General features: G+C 54.9%; 6 protein-coding genes across 6 annotated transcripts; 3 read left to right on the top strand and 3 right to left on the bottom strand.

Annotated features, from left to right (window-relative positions):
* Positions 1-583: 583 nt before the first annotated feature.
* Positions 584-5,541, bottom strand: GUITHDRAFT_145081 (hypothetical protein; the record flags this gene model as incomplete). Its single annotated transcript, XM_005824308.1, has 17 exons — positions 584-613; positions 643-693; positions 716-808; positions 914-995; positions 1,039-1,104; positions 1,148-1,274; positions 1,324-1,415; positions 1,459-1,586; positions 1,780-1,865; positions 1,910-2,028; positions 2,507-2,645; positions 3,411-3,492; positions 3,539-3,617; positions 3,857-3,975; positions 4,024-4,079; positions 4,184-4,274; positions 4,318-5,541. 17 exons carry the CDS (start codon positions 5,539-5,541, stop codon positions 584-586), a joined length of 2,664 nt encoding a protein of 887 aa, XP_005824365.1.
* Positions 5,542-6,008: 467 nt separating this feature from the next.
* On the top strand, positions 6,009-6,923 carry GUITHDRAFT_57731 (hypothetical protein; the record flags this gene model as incomplete). The annotated part of the gene is made up of 1 exon (XM_005824307.1): positions 6,009-6,923. A coding segment is annotated over one exon (915 nt), but the record flags the coding sequence as incomplete, so codon positions are not given.
* Positions 6,924-7,350: 427 nt separating this feature from the next.
* Positions 7,351-7,676, bottom strand: GUITHDRAFT_78161 (hypothetical protein; the record flags this gene model as incomplete). The annotated part of the gene is made up of 3 exons (XM_005824306.1): positions 7,351-7,485; positions 7,533-7,583; positions 7,629-7,676. Coding segments are annotated over 3 exons (234 nt in total), but the record flags the coding sequence as incomplete, so codon positions are not given.
* Positions 7,677-10,431: 2,755 nt separating this feature from the next.
* On the top strand, positions 10,432-13,346 carry GUITHDRAFT_116496 (hypothetical protein; the record flags this gene model as incomplete). The annotated part of the gene is made up of 12 exons (XM_005824305.1): positions 10,432-10,852; positions 11,043-11,136; positions 11,185-11,229; positions 11,278-11,409; positions 11,461-11,536; positions 11,805-11,856; positions 11,936-11,970; positions 12,042-12,101; positions 12,289-12,340; positions 12,397-12,468; positions 12,966-13,019; positions 13,273-13,346. The coding sequence occupies 12 exons, from the start codon at positions 10,432-10,434 to the stop codon at positions 13,344-13,346; spliced, it is 1,167 nt and encodes a 388-aa protein (XP_005824362.1).
* Positions 13,347-14,051: 705 nt separating this feature from the next.
* GUITHDRAFT_145078 (hypothetical protein) lies at positions 14,052-16,778 on the bottom strand (the record flags this gene model as incomplete). The annotated part of the gene is made up of 10 exons (XM_005824304.1): positions 14,052-14,129; positions 14,324-14,425; positions 14,605-14,688; positions 14,920-15,007; positions 15,374-15,427; positions 15,621-15,686; positions 15,939-15,983; positions 16,031-16,116; positions 16,355-16,450; positions 16,698-16,778. 10 exons carry the CDS (start codon positions 16,776-16,778, stop codon positions 14,052-14,054), a joined length of 780 nt encoding a protein of 259 aa, XP_005824361.1.
* Positions 16,779-20,447: 3,669 nt separating this feature from the next.
* GUITHDRAFT_145076 (hypothetical protein) lies at positions 20,448-22,569 on the top strand (the record flags this gene model as incomplete). Its single annotated transcript, XM_005824303.1, has 2 exons — positions 20,448-20,897; positions 21,124-22,569. The coding sequence occupies 2 exons, from the start codon at positions 20,448-20,450 to the stop codon at positions 22,567-22,569; spliced, it is 1,896 nt and encodes a 631-aa protein (XP_005824360.1).
* Positions 22,570-23,278: the final 709 nt, after the last annotated feature.

Below are 23,278 nucleotides of genomic sequence, written 5' to 3'. Positions count from 1 at the left end.
GGGAGGGAGGGAGAGACAGGCTTTTGAAACAGGGCGAGGGAGACGCAGGGATCAAGGATAAAGTAGAAGGGCTCGAGTGAATAATCATGAGATTGGATGACGATGAGACGGTGAAACAAACAAAAGAAGATGAAGAGCAAGACTTGAAAAAAGAAGAAAGGATGCGAGGGCAACAAGTGGCAGAAGCAATTCATGGTTGAAGGACATTCTGACAAGATAAGATCTCATCTGAGACGAAGCGAGACAACAGGAGGTTGGATTGAATGGGGATGGGAAGAGATGAGATGTTTCGAGATACGCGTCTTCAAGTATTACATTACAATATCGTATCTACATGAGATTCAGCTAACTTCAAGTGTAAAATTACAATGTCATATCTACATGAGATTCAACTAACTTCAAGTGTAAAATTACAATCATATCATTATCTACATTTGTCTATATGCACCCTTTGCTCTTCAAGCTTGCAGAGACCCTCCGCTGTCCGACAGGGTCCAGTCTCCTTCCATGTTAACCTCCCTGCATCCCTCCTCCCTCTCCCCCTCCCTCCACCTCCTGCAACTCACGACGAACTTTTTTATCGCTACTTGGCCCAGGAGCAGCTGAAACTTCCCTGCTCTGACGTCCAGCGTTCCTGCCCACCTCATCCTCAGCAAGAGAGCAGTGAGAGAGCGAGCGGGTCACCCGCCGCTCCTGCGAAGAAGACAGGGAGGACCCGAGGGCATCCGTCAGCTGGCTCGAAGCTCAGCTTCAGCTGGGAAGGGTCGTAGAATCCTCGGCTCAGCGCAGAGAGGATGCTCCATCCGATCTGACAGGTGGGTGAACAACAGAGGGGCAGCAGAGGGAGGCAGGGTGCAGGGGACGAGCAGGAGAGCAGCAGGGGAGGAGCCGGAGAGCAGCAGGAACGTCTCACCAGCTGACGGGAGTAGTGGGAGTTACACCATGGCTGTCCGTCTACTGACACTCCAGGAGGCTTCTTGCCGCATTCTCCGCTCCTGCTCCCCGTCAGTGCGGCACCGGCAATCGCATGCAGGTTACGCGTCCATGCCGGGCCCCGCCGTCAGGTCCCTCCAGTCCCACAAGTCTTGCAAGTGACGGCGATACCTAGACGCGAGTCAGGCTGGAGGGTCGAGCGAGTCGCTCAGACTTGTCGAGGACGTTGGAGAGGGGGAGGAGGGCGCGAGCGAGCGGCACGTCGAGGAAGACGGAGAGCGTCGACCACGTGAGCGAGCCCGCCTCCCAGATCAGGTTGTCCCTCCCTGCCTTCCTGTCCCCTGCCCCTCCCGCGTTACCTCCGGGTTCAACGGCTAGTCAAACTTCAACCTCGTCCAGAGTAGTTTGACATGACCAGCAGCCCGAACTTGGTGGACGCGATCCCCATCTCCGCCTCCAGGTGCGAGAGCAGCATCTCCCTCCTGTCTCGTCGCTCACTCCAGCACACCTCTAGCTGAAACTCACGGCAGCAGCAGGCCAAGGTTGAGCTGGAAGGCCCAAAGCTGCCCGTAGAGGGTTTCCGTGTGAAGAGCCTCGACAAGCTCCCCCTCCTCGTTCCACCATGCGCGAAGAAACCTGCCGTTCCAGAGGAGCTGGTGCGGCAGCAAGTCACGATAGGGCGGCGAGAACAGCCTCGAAGCAGCGAGCAGCCACAGGGGAGGACAGAGGAGGAGAGGGGAGGAGAGGGGAGGAAGAAGAGGATAGAGGAGAAGGGGACGGGTGGAGAGAGGAGGGAAGCAGAGGAGAGGGAAGCAAGTAGCAGGGTAGCAGAGGGAGGGAGCTGACCTCCTTGACCTTCTCTTGTGCCTTGCTGAGGTGGAGCTGGCAGTAGTGCTGGAACGAGTCGTCTTGTACCAGAGCTGCGATCCTCTCTAGCATCTGCGTCAGGGCTCGTGCCGCCCCAGCCGCTTCCTACCTGCTGCTGCGAGCTGGGCAAGGTAGAGGACGGCGTTGTAGGCGGAAACGTCCTTGAGGTGAAAGTGAAACCAGTCGTAGGTGTTCTGAAGGTGTCGGGGAAGGCCGAAGCGTGAGGACCTGTCAACCTGCCAATGAACCGCCTTCCTGACGTGGAGAGCAAGATGTTTCAGTGATGAGGGTAAACAAGAGCTCCCTCATTCTTCTCCCTCCCTCTTCTCTCCTGTCCCCTGTCTCCTCTCCTTTTACTTTGCCGTCTCCTTGTCTCCTTCCCACTTCTTGGATCTCTTTCTCTTTCTCCTCTAACACTAGACACACACCCTGACCCTTGTGGTCTGGATCTCAAAACTTCTTCCACTACACACAACATCCTCCTGCCTCCTCTGCTCATTTACTCTCCTCTCCTCTCCTCTCCTCTCCTCTCTTCTTTCTCCACCCTCCTGCTCTGCTCTGCTCTGCTCTGCTCTGCTCTGCTCTGCTCTGCTCTGCTCTGCTCTGCTCTGCTCATCTCTGCTCATCTCTCCCCTTTATGTTTCTCGTCTCCTCGTCTCCTCCTCCTGTCCCTTCTCCTCCTCCTCTCTCTTCGCTCCTCGCTTACATAACAGGCTCCAGGAAGTCGAGGAGGACGCGGCGATCGCCAGTGCTCATGAAGAGGTTGAGGACGCTGAGCACGAAGCCGGGGTTGGAATCTCCCATCATCCTCGAGCCGCAAGGAAACTTGGGCTCATCTATGGGACCTGAAAGGAAAGAAAACAAGAAAGAGGAAGAGGAAGAGGAAGAGGAAGAGGGAGAGGAAGAGGAAGAGGAAGAGGAAGAGGAAGAGGGAGGAGGGAAGGAGGAGAAGGAGGAATAGCAGAAGGGGGTGAGGAGGGGGAGGAAACGTGTGAGGAGGAGAAGGAGGAGGAGGAGGAGGAGGAGGAAAGGTTAGACAAGAAGACGTGATATGACTTGAGTGTGCCTGGACTTCCTCCACATCCCTCGCCCAACGTCTCGGGAATGTATCCCTCACAGCTCTCTTGTGTGACAGCGTATCCTGAATGACAGTAAGGCGAAGCAGCAGCAGCAGCAGCAGCAGCAGCAGCAGCAGCAGCAGCAGCAGCAGGAGCAGGAGCAGCAGCAGGAGCAGGAGCAGGAGCAGCAGGAGCAGGAGCAGCAGGAGCAGGAGCAGGAGCAGGAGCAGCAGCAGCAGCAGGAGCAGGAGCAGGAGCAGGAGCAGGAGCAGGAGCAGGAGCAGGAGCAGGAGCAGGAGCAGGAGCAGGAGCAGGAGCAGGAGCAGGAGCAGGAGCAGGAGCAGGAGCAGGAGCAGGAGCAGGAGCAGGAGCAGGAGCAGGAGCAGGAGCAGGAGCAGGAGCAGGAGCAGGAGCAGGAGCAGCAGCAGCAGCAGCAGCAATAACCATGGCAAGATGCAATGGAGAGGGAAGGAGGCGAGAGGATAAGCAGGGAGAGCAAGATTGAAGAGGACTCATCAGCAGGAAAGGAGGCAAGGGGAACGAGCATGGTACCTGTGTCCAGAATGTTTCGAACCAGCTGAGGGAAGAGAAGGGCGAGGGGGATAGAGCGGTAGAGGTGGAGGTGGACAGGTTCCTGGGAAGGAGTGAGAGGAGCAGGAGACGAGCTGGCAACATGCCACGTCATTGCAAGAGAAAGACTCGAACTGGCGCCATCGTCCGTCGGCAGTCAGGAAGCCAGTCTTGATGAAGTTGGAGACGCTGGGGTGAGAGCGATCGGTGAGAGAAGAAGAAGAGGGAGAGGGAAAGATGGAAGAAGAGCAGGAGGATAGAAGAGAGAGAGGAAAGCAGAGCAGAACAGATAGAGGTGCAGAGAAGTTGAGAGGGGAGGAGAGGAGAGGAGAGGAGAGGAGAGGAGAGGAGAGGAAAGGAGAGGAGAGGAGAGGAGAGGAGAGGAGAGGAGAGGAGAGGAGAGGAGAGGAGAGCAACCAATGATTAACCTGTTCATGAGGAAGTCAATGAGCGGATGATCCAAACTGCTCTCTGCGAAAATCTTATTCCAGGAGGAGATGGTTCGGAGAATGCGGGGCTCGTGGCGGAGGTGATATTCAGCTGCATCCTGTGAACTCGCGTGTCAGCTTTCTCCTCTCCTCCTCTCCCTCTCAACACGACGAGCCTGAGCTGAGGAGAAGCGAGTAGCGTAAGCGTTGCCGACGTCTCTTCCTGCATGAATGCGGTAGGGGAGGTGCCAGGAGAAAAGAAGCTTCATCCTCAACCTAACATCGCCCCTCAACCACCTCCATCGGAACGTCTCTGTGCCCTCTCACCTTCCTTCTCCTTCCACTTCCTGCCGTATGCTGTATCCTCCGTATGCGCCATGCAGGAGCTGAGAGCTGTTGGCGCACGTGCTAGAGCTGCCTGCCAGCAGGTCGTGCCATAGCTCGCCGAACGTGTTCCTCACGGTACAAGAAGCATGGACCGCATCCTCCCTCCCTCCCCCTCCCTCCTCCCTCTCCGTCAGCCCGACCACCATGAGCTCTCCTGACGCGTGCGACTCTCCCTCACGTCGTACTTGAAGCCCAACCCTTGCAGCATTCATTTCTGCCTTCTCCTCCTCCTCCTCCTCCTCCTCTCCACCCTCCTTGCGTCGCATCCCCGAGGTATCCTGCACCCGCCATTCTCCTCTCACTCCGGCCCATCCCCCGGCTCTCCATCTCGCAGGGTAGACCGTGCGCAACAGGACGCATTTTAGCCCTTCATTGACAGGCAGCGCCGACCAACACAAGCATTCCAGTGCCTCCTCACATGCTGTCCTGCAGGCAGAGAGGGAGGGCATGCCCGGCAAGACCGCAAGTACATCTCCATCCTCCCGCACCTCGCACTGTAGCAAGAGGACGGACTGATTCACCTGCGCGCTATGCAGTGAGGACGAGGTCCAGGTTACTTGCTGTCGTTCGCTATCAGACCTCCTGACATCCAACACTCGCCCCCTCCATTCAGAGCTCGACCCATGCCCCGTCGAAACCTTGAGCTCGCATCCCACCAGCTTCGCCTCCTCCTCCTCCTCCAGCCCCACCACAGTGAACACTCCCTCGAACCGACTTTCCTTCCTAACGTGCCCCGTCATCCCGACGACTGTTGCAGTCTGGAACGGCAGGCGCACTACATCCTTCTCAGCCAACAGCGGCAGCGTCAGGCCGAACGTCACGTTGCACGCTGAGCGCGTAGGGTTGTCGACGAGGAGCTCGAAAGCGATGGAAGGGATCGAAGACATGGCGACATCGAACGGGGAGAAGGGAGAGTAAGCGAACAAGGTCAGGTTGAGAGGAAAGCTCCTGTCCGCTACCTGCATGCTTGACACTGGGAAGCCTCCTCTGTATACCAGCTCATCTACCGTAGGCAGCAGCTCGTGCTCGCTCAGTCGCACAGTCTTGGTTGTCAGGGCCTTGGCTACCTCCCACCCGTTCTCTGCACTTGAAGCTTTCACAGCTAGAACCATCTCTTCCTTGATGCTCCTCTTGCAGATCTCGCACAGCCCTGGACCCTCGTTGTCCACCAGCCAGTCCCTGAAAGATCCGTCTGATCGCAGCTCCACTGACCCTGTCCCGAGGCCCCCGAGGGGGGAGGACGATCGCATGCCAACAGGAGGAGGAATTACCGCCCCTTCGCTCGAGATACGGTACATGTACGGCCATGATCCCGTGCTGTGGAAGACGTCGTCGCCTTCGGAGTAGAAGTTGCACTGAGGGAAAGTAGCGTACACGTCTGACTTCCTCGTCTTCCCCTCGTTGAAGAAGAGCAGAGAGTGCAGCAGAGAGAGCGACGAGGATGAGGACGAGGACGAGGACGAGGACGAGGACGAGGACGAGGACGAGGACGAGGACGAGGACGAGGACGAGGACGAGGACGAGGACGAGGAGTTTGTGATATTCAAGAGGAGGAGGAGGAGGTAAAGGCCCACATTGCGCATCTGCGAATTTCTGCGCATCGGGCGCATTTGTGGCACTCTTCCTCTATAGGGGTGGGGTCCTAAACCAGTCGAAAGGACGGGTAGCAATAATCGTCGTGGAGGAATAGAGAGCAGGTGGGGCAGGGCAGGGCAGGGCAGGGAAGGGAAGGGAAGGGATGGGAAGGGATGGGATGGGAGGAGGGGGAGGGAGTACGGGGAGCAAGTATGCGCCACTCATACTCTACGTCCTCATCTTCAGCCTCCTTGCAGTCCTGATCAAGCAGACGACCCGGGGGAGGAGCTTCGACTATGAACCATCGTCCCTCGTGCTGCTTTCGGAGATCCTCAAAGCTGCTGTTTCCTTCGCCATGTTCACCATCGAGAGTAGGCTGGAAAAGCAGCCGCTGCAGCAGCAGCTGTATCATGCGTTCCTGCACCATGACTGGAAGATGGTCGTTCCTGCCTTCCTGTACACAGCTTGCAACCTGCTGACGTTCTCGAACTTGGCCAACTACGAGCCACAAACTTACACAATCCTCATGAATATCAAGATCCTCATCACCGCTCTCTTCTGGTCCATCCTCTTCAACAAGGCCATCACTCTGCGAGTTCTGACGTCTCTGATCATCCTCACCTTGGGCTGCGCGCTTGCAAACATAGACTGCGACAAGCTATCGAGGGGCATTCTTTCCTCCTTTCGCACCTCTCACTTCCTCTTCGTGCTGCTGCAGGCGACCGTCTCAAGCCTCGCGGCGGTTTGCAACGAGCTCCTCCTCAAGAAGGCCAGCCCTGCGACGAGCTCCAGCATGAACCGCTCGAACTTCGTGCTCTACTCCATGTCGTCGGTGCTCAACGCTCTTGTGCTCTCGTGGAGCGGGGCGGCGCATTGGATGACGCGGGTAACATGGCGCATAGCGTGTATCGTCTTTCTCCTGGTCAGCGGGGGGCTGTGCACAGCCTACACGCTCAAGAACTTCAGCGCGATAACAAAGGCGTTCGCCACTTCGTGTGAGATCCTTCTGACAGCAATGCTGGCGAACGCTCTCATGGGGACTCGGATCCAGTCGTGCTTCTGGATGAGCTTTTCTCTCATTGTCGCGTCTCTTGCTATGTACAATGCTGATCATGTCGACTTGCAGAGGCTCTGGTCCTTGAAAGCCGCTCTCTCCCCGCGATCTTTTCCTCTCTACTTGTTACTGCTGTACACAGCGTATAGCACTCAATGGTTGGCATTGAGTGCGAACCCGGCAGGGCCCATCGAGAACAAGACAGGAGCAGGAGAATGGTTGGCTTCGAGAACAGGCGGTGAGAATGTGAGCAGCAGCAAAGTTCTATGATGAGGTGGGTGAGAGAGGAAGGCTTGTATATCGATGATTTATTCATAGTGAAACACTCAAGATCCGTGCATGCGGCGGAGACTGCTTGCCGCCCTTGCTGATTTTGGAATGCTCGATGTTGTGAGCTAGCGGGAGAGGGGAGGAAAGTGAAGGCATGCGCTCAGATCTGAAAATCGAAGTTGGTCCTCTTAATAGCTGCGCATCATCGTCAGAACACCATGGAACGCGAGCGGGAGATCTTGGAGGAAATACTTATGAAGCAATCGTCGCAAACTCGGACGGGACTGTTCATGTTGAATTGTGGAATGGTGCAGGTCTTCGCCGAACATTCCTCGCAGAAAATCTGACCACGGCACCTCAGTACGCTCAGCGCCCGCAAGCAAACGCAACCTGCCCACAATGACGACAGTGATGCTTTCGGACAAAGAGGGAGAAAGGATTCTGCATGCGGATCAGCAAGGGCAACCTCAGTCAGGATATGCAGACCTTGCACTTGGTGCAGTTTTTGACGTCTCTATCCTTCTGCCACTCAGGAGCTTTCTCCCGCGGCCTTGAAAGCGCAACTGAAAGCTTCAGGGTCACTGTCACTGCAAATTTTCTCGTTGCCACTAACCAGGGACTGCGTTGCCTGCATTGTTCGATTGATCCGGGGTTGACATCTGAGCAGCCCTGTTATTACAAAGGAACCTGGACACGGTGTGTTAGTGAAGAGGAATACACGAGGGGGGTCCCGGAGAACATAAACGATCTAGTGTCATTCAATATTCATCTAGTGTCAGTCAATATACCATGAGGAATATTGTCTGACTTGGAATACAAACAAGCAACGCCTGCCTCTTTCGACCAAACAGCGAACAACACTGACATTTATACAGAGTGATATGGCTCGTTCTATATCCCAGCACAGCGCCTACACCTGCTGCTTCTGCTGCTGCCGCCGCTACTACTGCACCTCCACTACCACCTCCTTCTCCTCCTCCTTCTCCTCCTCCTCTTCCTCCTCCTCTTCCTCCTCCTACACCTTGGTCCTTTATTCAACAGCTCTATCGTCACATTCATTACGGTAACCATCTCCGTCATCGACATCTTATCCGCTCCTTCTACCAATTCTACTACGGCCACTGAATTCATCTTCATCCTCTTGGCCTTTCCTTCATCTCAATCTACACCACATTCATCATCTCCATTATCATCACCATCCTCTCCATCACCATGTTAAACATCAAGTTCATGTTCGATATGAGATCAACATCTGCATCTGCATCATCATCTCCGTTAGAAGATCTTCTCGTAATCCTCACAATCAAGAAATCCCCACAATCTCCCAATTGAGCATCAGCATCACTGGCATCATCAGCATCATCCTCGTCATCACCATCCTCGACATTGACACTGACATAGGAATGGGAATGGGAATGGGAATGGGAATGGGAATGGGAATGGGAATGGACATTTTCATCTCATCGTCATCATCATCGTCATCATCGCTGCTGCCGCCGCCTTCGTCTGGGCCCATCAGCATGGGCTAGCAAGGGTCCCTTGCTGCTTGGGGGCACCACATCACGCATGAAGAGCAGGGAGAGATTTTTACTCAAATGGAAGGGGAGAGACCTGACAAGCCCGCCCCAGCCATTTGATCCGGGCCGGCGGAAGCTGCACCGGATCAGACCTAGTCACTGTAGACTGGCACTCGTGATTTAACTTAAATCTTTACTCAAAGTTAACTTAACTTTGGTCCTGGAGGGGCGGCCCGGCAGACTCGGCGAGTGCTGACGGCCGGTAGTGACGCCGTCACTGAGATTGACTTTTATTAGTAAAACTTCATTGCCTTGCGGGAGTGCACAAAAAAGTAGACAAGAGGCCTTATTTCATATGCCCTCATCCTAGGGTGGGGGGTCGTCATTTGGACCCCAGTACCCCCTATATCCACTTTTGATAGGGAGGATTTGAGGTAGGTGGGGTAGTTGGGCCACAAAAATCAAAGGTTCCTAGTTGCAAGGGTATTACCCCTGGTTTGTACCACCCCCTTTGCTGATGGAGGAACATCTGAAAACACTCCCTTTCAACTACGTTCTTTTAATAATTTCAACTACCGGTCATCCTGTAGTCAAAATCCCTTTACCTAGGGGGGGTGATGAACGTACTCGTCAAAAAAAAAACTTGCATATTTAACTAACTTCTGTATTGAAAAGGAAGCAATATGGTAGAGAATAAAATATTTTACAATATTGATATTAACATTTAAAATACTAAAAATTTTGTGGGTCAACACGCCCAGGAATGACTACGATAGGGGGTAGTCAGGTAGAAAATGAAGGGGTACGAGGAAATTTGTGTGGGGTCAGGGGGTCTACTTTATGAATTATGACCGGTGATCAGGAATGGTAAGCTCAACAAATCGGCTTCTGTACTCTGAAAACATCGTAAAAAGGGGGTGGGGGTACAAAATGAAGGGTGGGGGTGTAGCAAGGAGGGGTATGCAGGAAACTAATGGGAGGGGTGTGTGGAAGGAGGTTCATTTCAGCGCCATGGTTCATTTCAGCGCCATGGTTGTGGCACGTCATGGAAGGCGATGAAGGGAGGGAGGAAGAGACGAGGGGAGGGAAATGAACGAGAAGGTAGAGGCCAGGAGGATGAAGAGAGTCGAGACGAGAAGATGTAGGGGAACAGGAAAGAAACCATGAAAGGAGTGAGGGGGGAGAGGACATGTGTTGACAGCACGTTTTGGGAGTCAGATAGGACGGGGAGAGACGGGGATTCAAACATACGAAGTAGGATGTCTCAGTCAATCAAACATCAGGGCTAGATGAATGTATGAGGCAGCTCTGTATATAGAGTGACAGATGGTGGGCAAGTGATAGTCGGAGGTCGGTAGCAGTGAATGGTACCATGCATGATAGCTGCTCCCCCTTGTCCTGCCTATGTGAACCATTAGAGCCATGCAAGGCAGAAGTTTGTATCCTCCTTGTACTTCCCCTCCTCCCGTAATCTGACCGGCTCGATGGCTGCATAACACCTGGGAAGCAGACATGGCGATCAGCTAATTTGGGCGGCATCCACTGCTACCAAGTGGATGGATAGCTGGTAGCACATGCAGAGCGATCGGTCGCCCGCTTGATGCACATGGTGACATTCTGGCATATAAGACAGTCTCCCATGCCTTGGCCGTCTTCATCCGAGTGATAAAGGGGACGTGCAGGGGTGGGATGGAGGGCAGCTGTTGTGAACTTGCGAGTCATGTCAGACTCGCTGCTCTTAAACTTGGGTGGATCATTCATCATGCGCTAACATGAAGGAGGAGGGGCAAGCGGAAGACGGCGGCAATGCGCAGCCATTGCCATCCCAGCCCGCTGACGAAGGGCAGCCGCACTCACCGGAGGGGTCGCAGCATGAAGCCTCCCATAGGAAGCCAGATGCGATCGATGAGACAGGCATCAGCTTCGACATCTCCGGTAGCTCACAGATCGGCTCGTCAGTGAGGAGAACGAGCAGGAAGAACGATGGCGTCGACTCGAGCTGGCACAACATGGACGGGACGGTTGCTGGAGGGAAGAGAAATTACTTCGCAAACCGTGCGATCCTTGCTCATGGACCCCCTCGTCCAAAGCCGAACCCCGCAGATGTCAAGCTGATGGACTCAGCCAACATCTCGCATGAGTTCTACGTGCCTTTCTCTGAGATCCAGTGGATTTCTAACCTTTCCGAAGGAGGTCAGAACTTCGCTCCCCCGTCCCTTCACTATTCTTTTGTACCTCCTGCACCCTCCCTCTCTCCCTCTCTCCCTCTTTCTGTTCCTTCCTCTTCATCCTGCCTTGCGCCCTCTTTTTCCCTTGCCCGATCCCCACCAGTCGCATGACGAAACTTGCTCTCGCGATCCCCATCTAATGGTTTTCTCTTCAGCCATGGGAGAAGTGCACCGAGTGAAGTGGAGAGGTCACGATTGTGCTGCCAAACAGATGAAAGGAAAGCACATCTCCAATACGAGCTCCCAAATGTTGTGCACTGAACCCTTTTCGGAGGTTTTCTGACATCTGCCGTCAAGGTACAAGGACATTCTCAAGGAAATCTACATTATGTCCAAGATAGGGTGAGACGGCACCTTCTCTCTCCTTCGAGGCTGATCCCTGCCTTCCAGCTTTCACCCGCATATCGTAGCCTTCTACGGTGTCTGCTCGGGGCCCGGAGGAAATCCAGTCATCCTCCTCGAGCTGGTCAACGGCCCCACGCTTGACCACTTTCTCGCCAGCATGGAGGGCATGCAGCTGCAGTGAGCTGCTTCATGGAGATATGTGCTTTTCTTCCTTACGATCCTCTGCAGCTGGAGGAAGCAGCGGCCAACGCTAGCGGCCTGGACTAGAGGCCTTCTCAAGGGACTGGCGTTCTTGCACGATCGGGTCAGCCGCTGCCCCGTCCCTCGTCTCGACTTTAACTCCTAGCAACCACGGCTTGCGCTCATCCCAGCACGTGCTCGCTTGCACGCTCTTCTTCTTCCTCCCTCTTCTCTCTCGCTAACCCTCTCCTCTTACTGCAATCTCCCCTTGACACCATCACCTGCTAGAATCCCTCGCCCTGACTTCCTCTCACACTTGACTTGCCTCTTCATCGCCTTCTTTGTCCTCCCTCCTCCTGCTACTTGAGCCGCTTCTAACCCTCTTCCTGAAGGAACCCATGATCATGCATCGCGATTTGAAGCCAGGGAATCTTTTGCTGGCAGGTAGAGATTTGGTCCCTCCCCTCGTCCTCCTCATTCTTCCCGTCTCTTTATGTTTCCTCCCCGTGACTTATTCATACAGAGGGTTTGCGCACGATCAAGATTGCAGACTTTGGAGTGAGCAGAACGTTGAAGAAGAAGGCGAGTATCTTCTGTGGGCTCGCGTTCTCTTACCTGCTGCTTCTCAGGATCGTCTGCAACGAACGCTGACGGGCATGACGGGCACAAGAAGATACATGGCACCTGAGGTCAACCCCCTCAACCCGGCCTCCTCCTTCTCTTCTCTCCCTTCATCCCCTCCTCATCTTCCTCCCTTACCCCTCTCCTTCTCCTCTTCCTCTCTCTCGCCTTCCTCTCCGCCCTCCGCCGTCTCCCTTGGTCTGCTCCTCTTCCTTCCCCTGCTTCTCTTCCTTGCCCTCCTCTGATCTCGAGCAGGTGTATGGCTGCAAGCAGGGCGTGTACACAGAAAAAGCTGACATCTATAGCTGTAAACCTTGTGTCCCAAGCTCTCAACCAGCTGAATTTCGGTTGCATGCGTTACAGGCACGCTTGTCATGTGGGAGATTGCAACGGGGGTCAAACCTTTCTCGGATGTTCCTCCAGCTGAGCTTACGAGTGTGGTAGGAGAGGAGAGGAGGAGTGGGAGGAAGGCAGGGAGAGGGTAGGCAGATGGACAGCAAGCGGGGGGGAGGAGGACTTTGGGCAGGGGGGAAGGAGGACTTTGGGCAGGGGGGAAGGAGGGGATGGAGAATGGAGAGAGCAGCAAAGGAAGGGAGGGAAGGAGCAGGAGATTGAAAGATGAGAGGAGGAGGAGGAGGAGGAGGAGGAGGAGAATGAAAGGAGAGGGAAGGATTGCTACCTATCTTGCTCACTACGTTGCACAGAAAAATCGAGAGAAGATTCGTCCCTCATTGGAGATGGTTGAATGGAAAGATTTTGCAGGTTCGTTTGTGCTTGCTCAAGTCGTGCTTGCTCAAGTCTCCTGCATGTCTTCTTCCTCCATCTCCTCCAATTTTTCCTCCTCTTTCTCCTTCATATCCTCATCATCAGCATCATCCTCATCTTATTCTGATCGTCGCTTCTGCTTCCTTGTGTGATTGAGATGTCCGCAGGCCTCATTGAGAAGGGATGGAACAGAGTGCCCGAATCTCGCCCGACGGCCTTAGGTAGAGATGCGACAGTTGAAGAGAGGAGCGGGAAGAGCAGGAGCAGGAGGGCATGGGGGAAGGAGCGCGAGAGAATAAGGGGCGGGAGGAAGATTCAGACAGGAGCAAGGCAGAGTGCAAATCAGAGCGTACAGGGGCATAAAAAAGCGGAGGATGAGGAGAAGGAGGAAAGGAGCAGCAGCAGCAGCAGATGATGATGATGATGATGATGATGATGATGATGATGAATTGACTGATGCTGACGATGTTGCAGAGATGCTACAGGAGCTCGAGGGCCTTCCAGGCCTGCCTGATCCTTCAGTGGAGATAAGCCCCATGGGCAGGTGAATAGCTGACCTAAGGCTGCTCTTCTCCTGATCCTGCCCCTTATCCTCCTCCATTTACACCACTACCTCCTCGTCCTCTTTCTGCCTCCTCCTCCTCCTCCTCCTCCTCCTCCTCCTTCTCCTCAGCATCACCACCACTACCTCCACCATAACCATCACTTCTCTCGCTTTTCCTTCACTTCCTCGTGGTCATCCTCGTCCCTGCCTTTGATCCGCGTTGCGTTTCATCTCAAGGTCTTCTGATTGAGACTGCAGCAAGTCGATGGCGCAGTCAACGGCGATAGCAGGGGAAGGAACCATCAAGGGTGGCTGCTCCTGTGTTGTCTCATGAACAAGAACCCCTCCCCTCCCCTCCCCCCCTCTATCGTTATCGTTCCCTCCTCCTTCTCCTTCGCCTCTCCTTCCTCCATGTTCATTAACCCGAATCCTCCCCTGCTCTCCTTTTCGTCCTGTCTTCGTTGAGATCTATTGTTCTTCGCTTCTCCCTCTCTTCTCTTCTCTTTTCCTTTTCTTTACCTCTGTGAATTTTTTTCCCTGTATTTATGCTTTTGACTCGATACTTGAGCTCAATAATTGAAATCACCGACTACTTCAAATCCTCCTCCTCCTCCTCCTCCTCCTCCTCCTCCTCCTGCCTTGTCCTCCTCCTCCTCCTCCTCCTCGGTGTCTCTACCCTCTTCGCGCACTCTCTGTCGTTCCTCTTCCTCTACTCGCCCTTCTTAGCATCGCTTGGTCTTTCCTCCACCTTCCGAGCTCGGAGCCCCTGCCAACCGCGAGTTAACACCTGCGGACAGGCAGAGGAGGAGCAGAGGCAGGGGAGGGGAGGAAGGAACAGGGGTGGCGGGCTGAAGGCTTTCAAGGGTGGGGGTGGGGAAGAAGAGGAACGGAGCAGGACAAGGGAAGTGAATGAGGGATAGGAGGGAAGGGGAGGAGGGAGGCAGGAGGGGGTGGACGGGAAGGGAAAGGGAGGGGTCCAACTTCTTCTTCGGCGTTGGTGACGATGCTCTCGGTGTCGTTGTCTCCGATGACTCGCCCTCCTGTCGCTTCGCTTTCCTTGTCGAAGAGCAGAAACTTCTTGATCTGCCGCACACCATGAGCACAGGGAGATGAAGAGGCTGACCGGAGGAGGCGGCGGCGGAGGAGGAGAAGTTGGAGAGGGCGAGGACGAGGAGAACCAAGGGGACGAGGAGCAGGAGCATGAAGAGGAGAAGGAAGAGGAGTAGGAGGAAGAGCAAGATGAGAAGCTGCAGGCGATTCACCTTGGGTTTGCGAGCCTCAGGGTTCTCATACTCAGGAACGACGATGGCCCTCTTGGCCGAAAGATCCCCGTTGTCCGAGGAAGTCTGCTCCATGCAGTCACATCCCCCTCCTTCATCCTCTCTCCCAACTCCTTCCTGCCCTCTCATTTCTCCTCGATTCTGCATGAATACCTTCCCTTCCTTCCGACCACCACCGCACCCCCCTCTCGCTTCTTCCTCACTTTCGCTCCTCCTTCCTTCTTCCCTCCTTCCCCTCCTCGTTCTCCTCCCTCTCTCCTCCCTTCTCTTCTCCTCCACCCTCTTGCTGCAGCCTACCACAAAGACTACGAGGACGGTGACGCAGCAGCCAGCGGCGAAGAGAAAGTCCAACCCCATGCGAGTGTCGGTATCTGCCTCGGAGATCCTGCCATGGTTGAGAGGAGCGCGACAATCAGCTGGAGGAGCAGGAGGAGCAGGAGGAGCAGGAGGAGCTGGTGGACCAAGAGCAGGAGCAGCACCAGGAGCAGCACCAGGAGCAGCACCAGGAGCAGCACCAGGAGCAGCACCAGGGGCAGCAGCAGCAGCAGCAGCAGCAGCAGCAGCAGCAGCAGCAGCAGCAGCAGCAGCAGCAGCACCAGCCGCAGCAGCAGCCGCAGCAGCAGCAGCAGCAGCAGCAGCAGCAGCAGCAGCAGCAGCAGCAGCCGCAGCAGCCGCAGCAGCAGCCGCAGCAGCAGCAGCAGCAGGGTGGGATGGGTGAGAATGGGGCATAGGGGACGGGAAGGGCTGGTACCAGTGATACTCGACGGTGATGCGATCAGGATGAGGCTCGTGAGGCTCAACTTGCCTGCGGGAAAAATTAGAAGACGAGAAGCAGAAGCAGGGGAAGAAGGAGGGGAAGAAGGAGGGGAAGCAAGAGAAGAAAGAAGAGGAGGAAGAGGAGGGAGGAAGAGGTGAAGCAACAAAAGAGGAAGAGGAAGAGGAAGAGGAAGAGGAAGAGGAAGACGAGGAGGGAGGAGGAGGGGGAGGAGGAGCATTACTTGTATCTGTACTTGTGACGAATCTCATGGATCTCATTGCCAGAGTAAACAAGTTCCACGGTCAGCCTGCACCAAGAGATCAGGAGAGGAAGAGAAAAAGTGCAGGCAGTGAGAGAGGAGGAGATCAACATGGGCAAGAGAGTTTGTACTGAGGAAACACGGAGGAAAGGGTCAAGCAGGCCAGATAGGAAGAGAGAGAAGAGGACAAGATACCCCTAGGAAATGGAAAGAAATGCAGCAGGAGGACATTAAAAAATAAAAGGAGAACAAGAGGCAAGGAAAGAAGGTGAGAAGATAACAACACATCCATTCTCTTACACGTCAAGGTGATTTCCGTTCCCATCAGATACTGTGATCCATTCGCTTTCAACTTTGTCAATCTCTTTTGATCCTGCTCTCCCTCTCTTCACCTCGAAAATTTCTCGTGATCGTACGCAAGCTGCATCTTTAGCGTGTCCGATGCCGCGATGTCGTTGTAAGGATAGTTCAGCTCCACCTGTTCCGCAATGATCACAAAACCATCATCCTCCTGTCCTGTCTCGAAACATCTGTCCGACCTCGAACGCCCTCTCCTACATCTCTTCTATTCAGAGTGCGCATCTACTCAACTTTGGGTATGTGTGTACATCCACCACTACACTGGACCATCAACTCCCTCTCTTCTCCTGTCTTCCATCTAGTCTCCCTCCTCTCTCACCCACTCCATCTCCCTCGTCTCCTCATGCTCTGCTCACCGATCGATCGACGGCGTACAAGGGGCCCTGACCGACGAGCACGTCGCTCCACATCGTCCGCTTGCCTTGGAACTGCATCCTCTTGAACGTCTGCACCTGCTCTGATAGTCAGAAGCCTCTCACAGACATGCCGGCTGAAGACGCGAGGAAGGAACAACTGTGAGGGTTGGCGGGTGAAAAAGAGGAGGAGGATGTAGTGGCAGTGGGATCAGGGTGAAGAGGAGGAGGATAAGGGGTGAAGGGGGGACGAGGAGGACGAGGAGGATGAGGACGAGGAGGATGAGGACGAGGACGAGGACGAGGACGAGGATGCGGTGGAGCACAGAGTGGATCCGGGACTCACAGGATCTCCTCGGAAGAATCCATGAGCACAACCGACCATCGCCAACAGACCCACGAGCAGCAAACTTTGTCTGCACTCCATCGCTGCACAACGAAAAGAAGGGCAGCAGGACCTGGAACGGAGCAGGAATTGGAGAGATTAGAAAGCAAACTAATGACAAGAAGTAAATGTTTATGTGAAGTATGAAGTGAAATGAAGTATGAAGTGAACACGTGTGTCTAGACGTGAGCAGTCAGATCATTGTCTCTCTTTACATGCCCCCGTTAGGCTGATTCCATCGAGGCTAAGTACAAGGGATAAACGCTCTTCTTTCCTTCACTGACAAGGGATAAATGCACTTCTTTCCTTCACTGCCTCTCCCTTACTATCCCTTTCCTCCTACGTTATGCATTCAGCCCACAGGCAGCTTCGAAACATGTCTCTCTTCCTCCTAGCTCCTCATCGTCTCTCCTACTAGCTCCTCCTCGTTCCCCTCTCTCCTCCTCTCTCCTCCTCTCTCCTCCTCTCTCCTCCTTGCTCCTCCTAGCTCCTCCTAGCTCCTCCTAGCTCCTCCTAGCTCCTCTCTCCCCCTCTCTCCTCCTCTCTCCCCCTCTCTCCTCCTAGCTCCTCCTCTCTCCTCCTCGCTCTCCTCGCTCTCCTCGCTCCTCCCCTATCTTCTTTGTCTCTCCCTCTCCCTCAATCATTTTATTATTCCCTCCCTCCCATGTCGTGGCATCGCATCGAAACGTTCGTAACGGATAGTTAAGTAATCTTTGACGGTAAGGAAGTTTGTGCTCGACGGGAGGAGAGGACGAGGAGGAGAACGAGGAGGACGAGGAGGACGAGGACGAGGAGGACGAGGACGAGGACGAGGACGAGGACGAGGACGAGGACGAGGACGAGGACGAGCAGAATCAGCAGCTGCTGCTGCTGCTGCAGCAGAAGATAGAGCAGCAGCATCAGCAGCATCAGCAGCATCAGCAGGAGAAGGAAGAATCGCCCCTAGTTGTTTCATTATGAATCAGAAGACCTAGACAAGGCCTCGTCGGCTCCTCGTCTCTCCGCGGTGGATTTGTGCCTGAAGAGCAATAGGTGGTGTTGAGATCCCTGTTTGAAACCTCCTCGCTCTTGTACCTGTAATGGATATATCCTTGCATTGATTTTCCTGTTGTCGTATCCAGGCAAGTTTGTTGTTTGCTCGAACGAGCCAACTTAAGGCAGGGACTAATGGAGGCGGCAATAGCACGAGTGAATGAACGAGGGGCTCGATTGTTCTTTCCAAATTCATGTTTGAAACCAAAAAGGTCTCATAACACCACACTCTCAAAAGACAGGATCTCAACGTATCTCTGCCGCAAACCTCTTCTATCATAGAGAAAGACGTCACCACAACACAATCACCTCCTCGGCTTCTTCAGTTCCGTCATCATCTGACATTTCAAGGCCTCCTGTGACCTCACTGGGTTGACCTGCCACCAAAGAGGAAGAATCTAGAGAAAGCAGACCCATTGCCAGCCTCGCTGCTCCTCTTGAGCGTGTCGTATTCCTCCTGCAGGTTCTTGAGCTGACTCTTCATAGCCTCCAGTGTCTCTTGCTCCCGGTCAAGTGCCTTGGCATTCGTTTTCTTGCTCTCCTGCTGCTGCTCCAGCCTCTTAACGCTCTCTCTCAGCTCCTCGCACTTGCTTCTCAGCTCCTCCAACTCTGCCTCTGCCTGGGCCCTCATGTCGATCGCGAGTGTCAGCTCTACACCGACTGTCGTTCGCTCAGTCGTCATTCTCGTCAGCTCCGACGTCAACGTCTGCTGCTCTACTCGCAAGCGCTCAAGATTTGTGTCGAGATTTTCACGTTCCTGCCTTCCCCTCTCTGCCTCCTCCCGCAGCGCCGTAAGCTCCTTCACCACGACATCCCTCTCCTGCTTGCATGCCTGCAGACTGCCCTCCCTTTGAAGGAGCTCCTCCGAGAGCTGCTCACCTCTCTCCTCCTTTTCATTGAGCTCTTGCCTGAGGTTGTCAAGCTCGGTGTGCGTGGCTTTGTGCTGCTTAGCCAGGGAGGCCAGGCTGAGCTCTTTCTCTGTCTTCTTCTGCTCCAGCGCCTTCACGCTCTCTCTCAGCTCGTTGCACTTGTTGCTCAGCTCCTCCAACTCTGCCTCTGCCGCCTGCTTGCTAGTCTTGCCAGCAGTAAGTGCATCCTTGATAGCTTGATACTCTCTCCTGAGTTCGCTGATGTCTTGTAGTTCCTGCCTTCCCCTCTCTGCCTCCTCCCGCAGCGCCGTAAGCTCCTTCACCACGACATCCCTCTCCTGCTTGCATGCCTGCAGACTGCCCTCCCTTTGAAGGAGCTCCTCCGAGAGCTGCTCACCTCTCTCCTCCTTTTCATTGAGCTCTTGCCTGAGGTTGTCAAGCTCGGTGTGCGTGGCTTTGTGCTGCTTAGCCAGGGAGGCCAGGCTGAGCTCTTTCTCTGTCTTCTTCTGCTCCAGCGCCTTCACGCTCTCTCTCAGCTCGTTGCACTTGTTGCTCAGCTCCTCCAACTCTGCCTCTGCCGCCTGCTTGCTAGTCTTGCCAGCAGTAAGTGCATCCTTGATAGCTTGATACTCTCTCCTGAGTTCGCTGATGTCTTGTAGTTCCTGCCTTCCCCTCTCTGCCTCCTCCCGCAGCGCCGTAAGCTCCTTCACCACGACATCCCTCTCCTGCTTGCATGCCTGCAGACTGCCCTCCCTTTGAAGGAGCTCCTCCGAGAGCTGCTCACCTCTCTCCTCCTTTTCATTGAGCTCTTGCCTGAGGTTGTCAAGCTCGGTGTGCGTGGCTTTGTGCTGCTTAGCCAGGGAGGCCAGGCTGAGCTCTTTCTCTGTCTTCTTCTGCTCCAGCGCCTTCACGCTCTCTCTCAGCTCGTTGCACTTGTTGCTCAGCTCCTCCAACTCTGCCTCTGCCTCCTGTTTGATGGAGCTGCTGCTGACGAGCTCTTGCTGGTCTCTGGAGACCTGAGGGAGGTCCTCGGGGCTCTTGATGTCCGTCTTATCGTCTTCAGGGTCTGCCGTTTCGTCGAGCATCTCGTCACTGCTGGTGTCATGCTGCTGTGCCTGGGTGTTGGTCCGCCTCTTCTTGACTGGGGAGCCGTGCGGCTCTTGCGCCTGCTGCACAACCTCGGTTCCCGCACTCTCGAAGCCATCTTCTGCTATCAGGACATCTCCGTCAGAGTCGCACTCCTTCCATGCGTTCGCCTGGTTCTTCTCTTGATCATGGCACATGTTGAGCAAGGGTTGGAGATCGGAGGGAAGGCCGGTGGGTGACCAGGAACGAGCTAGGAGGGCGGGGAGGTTTGCTGGGAAGGGAGGAGCAGAGGTAACAAGAGCTAAGAAAGGGGGCGAATTGATGTAGAGACCCATGGGTAGAAGGTTATCATTATTATAATAGAGGCTATAGTAGATATTACAAAGGTCCTGACCCTCTCCATTCGGCCAACTGCAAGCAAGTTCGTAGTTTCCCCGATCCTTGCCGGGTTTGCCCGTTATTTTTCCGTAACGGGAATAAGAGCCGTTGGTGGCTTGCTCCCGCAATGGGCCTTGCGGCGCAGCCTAGAGGAGCTGAGGGGAGGAAGGGAGGAGGAGGAGGAGGACAGAGGAGAGGGCAGGATACAGAGACTGAGGAGAGAGCTAGCCGATACAGACTGCATGGATGTATCTCTTGGTGGAATATGCCGCGGTGCATGGCTAATGCTGTGTGAATGAGACGCCTCGTGTGAACGGGTTTGTTCAGCGGTTAGACCTTGTGTGCCATGATGGTAAGGAGGAAGGCGTCTGATGAGGGCGATCCGTCTTCACTGGACCAGGACAAGCACAACAGCACCACCGTCATGCTGGAGGAGGAGCGGCATGCACGACCGACCGTGTCGCTGGGGCTGAGCACGTGGGAGGCAGTTCTGAACGAGCTGCTGGAGCTGAGGAACTCCGATCTGATCAAGTCCACCACGACTGCATACAACCTGCTGCAGAGCGTGGAGGAGACGGTCCTGCCGACATGGAAGGAGGAGGGGAGGAGCCTGCTGTCCGCGGCAGGTCTCGATCATGGTCAACTCAGGAAAACGGGGATGCGAGAGGAGACGATCGAGAAGTTGTATCTCGGTCTGTATGCCTTCTCCTTCGGGTTTGGAACGATCGCACGGCAGGCGATCGAAGGCGTCAGGGAAAAGGAGCACAGGAGGGAACTTGTACTTCAAATCTCTCAGGTGTGTGCCGGGCCTGCTGTTGCGCGAAGGGGGGGGGGGGGGGGGGCGGGCTTCGATTCTTTGCTTCTCTTTTTTGCTCTGTTACTCTACCTCTCCCTCTCCCACTCAATCTTCCTCCCTCTCCCCCTCTCGCACTCTCTCCCTCTGCCTCTGCCCGCTCCTATTTTCCCCTGCTACTCTCTGTCGTTGCTGCAAGGATCAGACGAGCCGTGACGCTGCCCGGCAGGTGTTCAGCACACTGACAGGAGAAGCGCTGGACGCGGAGAACCACGATCTGATCAGTGAGATGATGGAGGAAAAGGATAGGAGGATAGCCGACCTGGACCGGGAGAAAACGATCCTTGACCGGAGGGTCAAGACCGTCAACGAAGAGATTGCGTTCGCCCACCACATGAGCAACAAGGCGCATGCGGAGAGGATCGCGGCGGCAGCCAAGGCGGAGGCGGAGATATCTGAGCAGCTGATGACTATAAGGCAGCTGGAGCAGGCTGTGGCAGGGCTGTCGAGCAGGGTGAGGGAGCTGGAGGAAGAGACTGGGGTGCTGAGAGGAGACTTGGAGCGTTTGGAGGGAGAGAACAAGGAGATGTCGGAGGAGCGGGAGCAGACGAGGAGCAAGCATCTTTCCGAGAAGAAAGCTCTGACCTCCGAGTTGTACGCTGCGAGGAACGAGGCACAAACTGCCTCCAAGAGCCTCCATGACTTGAGCGTGCGGCATGCAACGTTGAGCCGGGTGAACGGGAAGATAGACGAGGAGCTGAAGTCTGTCAGGCTGCAGCTGGAGGAGGAAGGGAAGGAGAAGGAGGAGCTGCTGATGGAGAGGACGAGGGCTCTGGAGACTATCACACACCTGGAGCAGGAGGCGGCAAGGCAGGCAGCACTGCAGCAGCAGGAGTTGGATCGGTTGCGGGCAGAGAAGGAGAGGACTGAGAAGCTGATGAACGAGATGATCGATCGACTGAAGCTGACGGGGAAGGAGGCGGAGGAAGAGGTTCTGCGGCTCTCGACCTCCGTCAGGAAGATGGAGGAGGAGGTGGAGGAGAGGAAGAAGAAGGAAGCCGAGCTGTCAGAGGAGCTTGACATGGTCTGTGCTAACGTTGCTGTTCTACGAAACTCGCTGAGGAGCGAGGAGGAAGAGAGGAAGCGGTGGAAGCAGGAGGCAGAGGATAAAGCAGGAGCCTTGAAGGGCTTACAGGAAGAGCACAAGAACCTCCAGCGAGCCCACCGGAGAAAGGAGGAGGAGGCAGAGGCTACGGGGAAGGCTCTCAGCCTTGCTAGGAAGGAGGCAGCGAAGCTGGAGGAGGAGAGGAGGAGGGCGACGGAGGAGCTGGCGAGGGAGATCGTTCAGCACGAGGTCAGCAGGGTGGACGGGGCCATGAAGCTGGAGTCGAGTCACTCGTCGCGCATGCTGCTCGTCCGGAATACGCTGCAGAGGACAAGCGAGCAGAGAGCGTCGAGGATGATGAGCTTCTTCTCGTTTCATCTGCAAAACAAGGAGGAGGGGGAGGGAGGGGAGGGGAGGGAGGGAGAAGCAGAGAGGAAAGGAGGGTTGGTGTCTGGGCTGGAGAGGGAGCAGAAGGAGAAGGAGGAGGAAAAGGAGGAACGTGCGGGCGATAAAGAGGTCTCTTCTCCTATCAGGTCACCCGCTCCTTCTCCTCGTGCTGATCTCAAGTAAGTCTCGCCCATCATCATCATCCTCCGCCTCCTCTTCCTCCTCACCCATCCTCCGCCTCCTCCTCCTCCTCCTCCTCCTCCTCCTCCACCTCCTCATGCCAATAAACATCATCATCTTCTTCTCTCTTCCTCTTGGGCATCCCCGACTTCTCCTGAAGCCCCTCCATGTGCCTGTCGAGGCCTCCCCCTCCCCCCTCTTTCCCCAGGAGCTTCAGATATAGTGGTTTCAACATTGCTGCATGACAGCTTGCTGAAATTCTTTTCAAGATCTTCCATGACCTGCAGACAAGCTCTTCAGACTCCTACACCTCCAATCGTAGAAGCAGAACACAAGTCAAATGTCTGTTAGCCCATGAGCTCACATTCTAGACTGTTCATGTAATTTCCACCAACAACAGTTTTCAACATTCCTTATTTGTACATGTTTACATGCAAATGGAGCAGCTTCGTTAATATCAATTTACACCAACTTGTTGGTCACACACTTGTCTTTGATCGTGCACCTTTTACTAGCATGAGTGCCTCATCGCGCCAACGATAAAAACGAGGATTCAATTGGCAAGATGCTGGAAATATCCAAGAGTGCAGGAGTAACAAAAGGAAGGCGAGTTGAAAGGTGATTGTGATGCCTGTACAGAGAGGAGCGACAAGTCAAGGAGAGGAGAGGAGGACAACATGCTCTCTTCAGATGAGGAGAGGAGGACAACATG

This window comes from Guillardia theta (assembly GCF_000315625.1).
Source record: "Guillardia theta CCMP2712 unplaced genomic scaffold GUITHscaffold_96, whole genome shotgun sequence".
Lineage (NCBI taxonomy): Eukaryota > Cryptophyceae > Pyrenomonadales > Geminigeraceae > Guillardia > Guillardia theta.
Note: the sequence above shows the minus strand (reverse complement) of the source record. Positions and strands in the feature narration are given on the sequence as shown.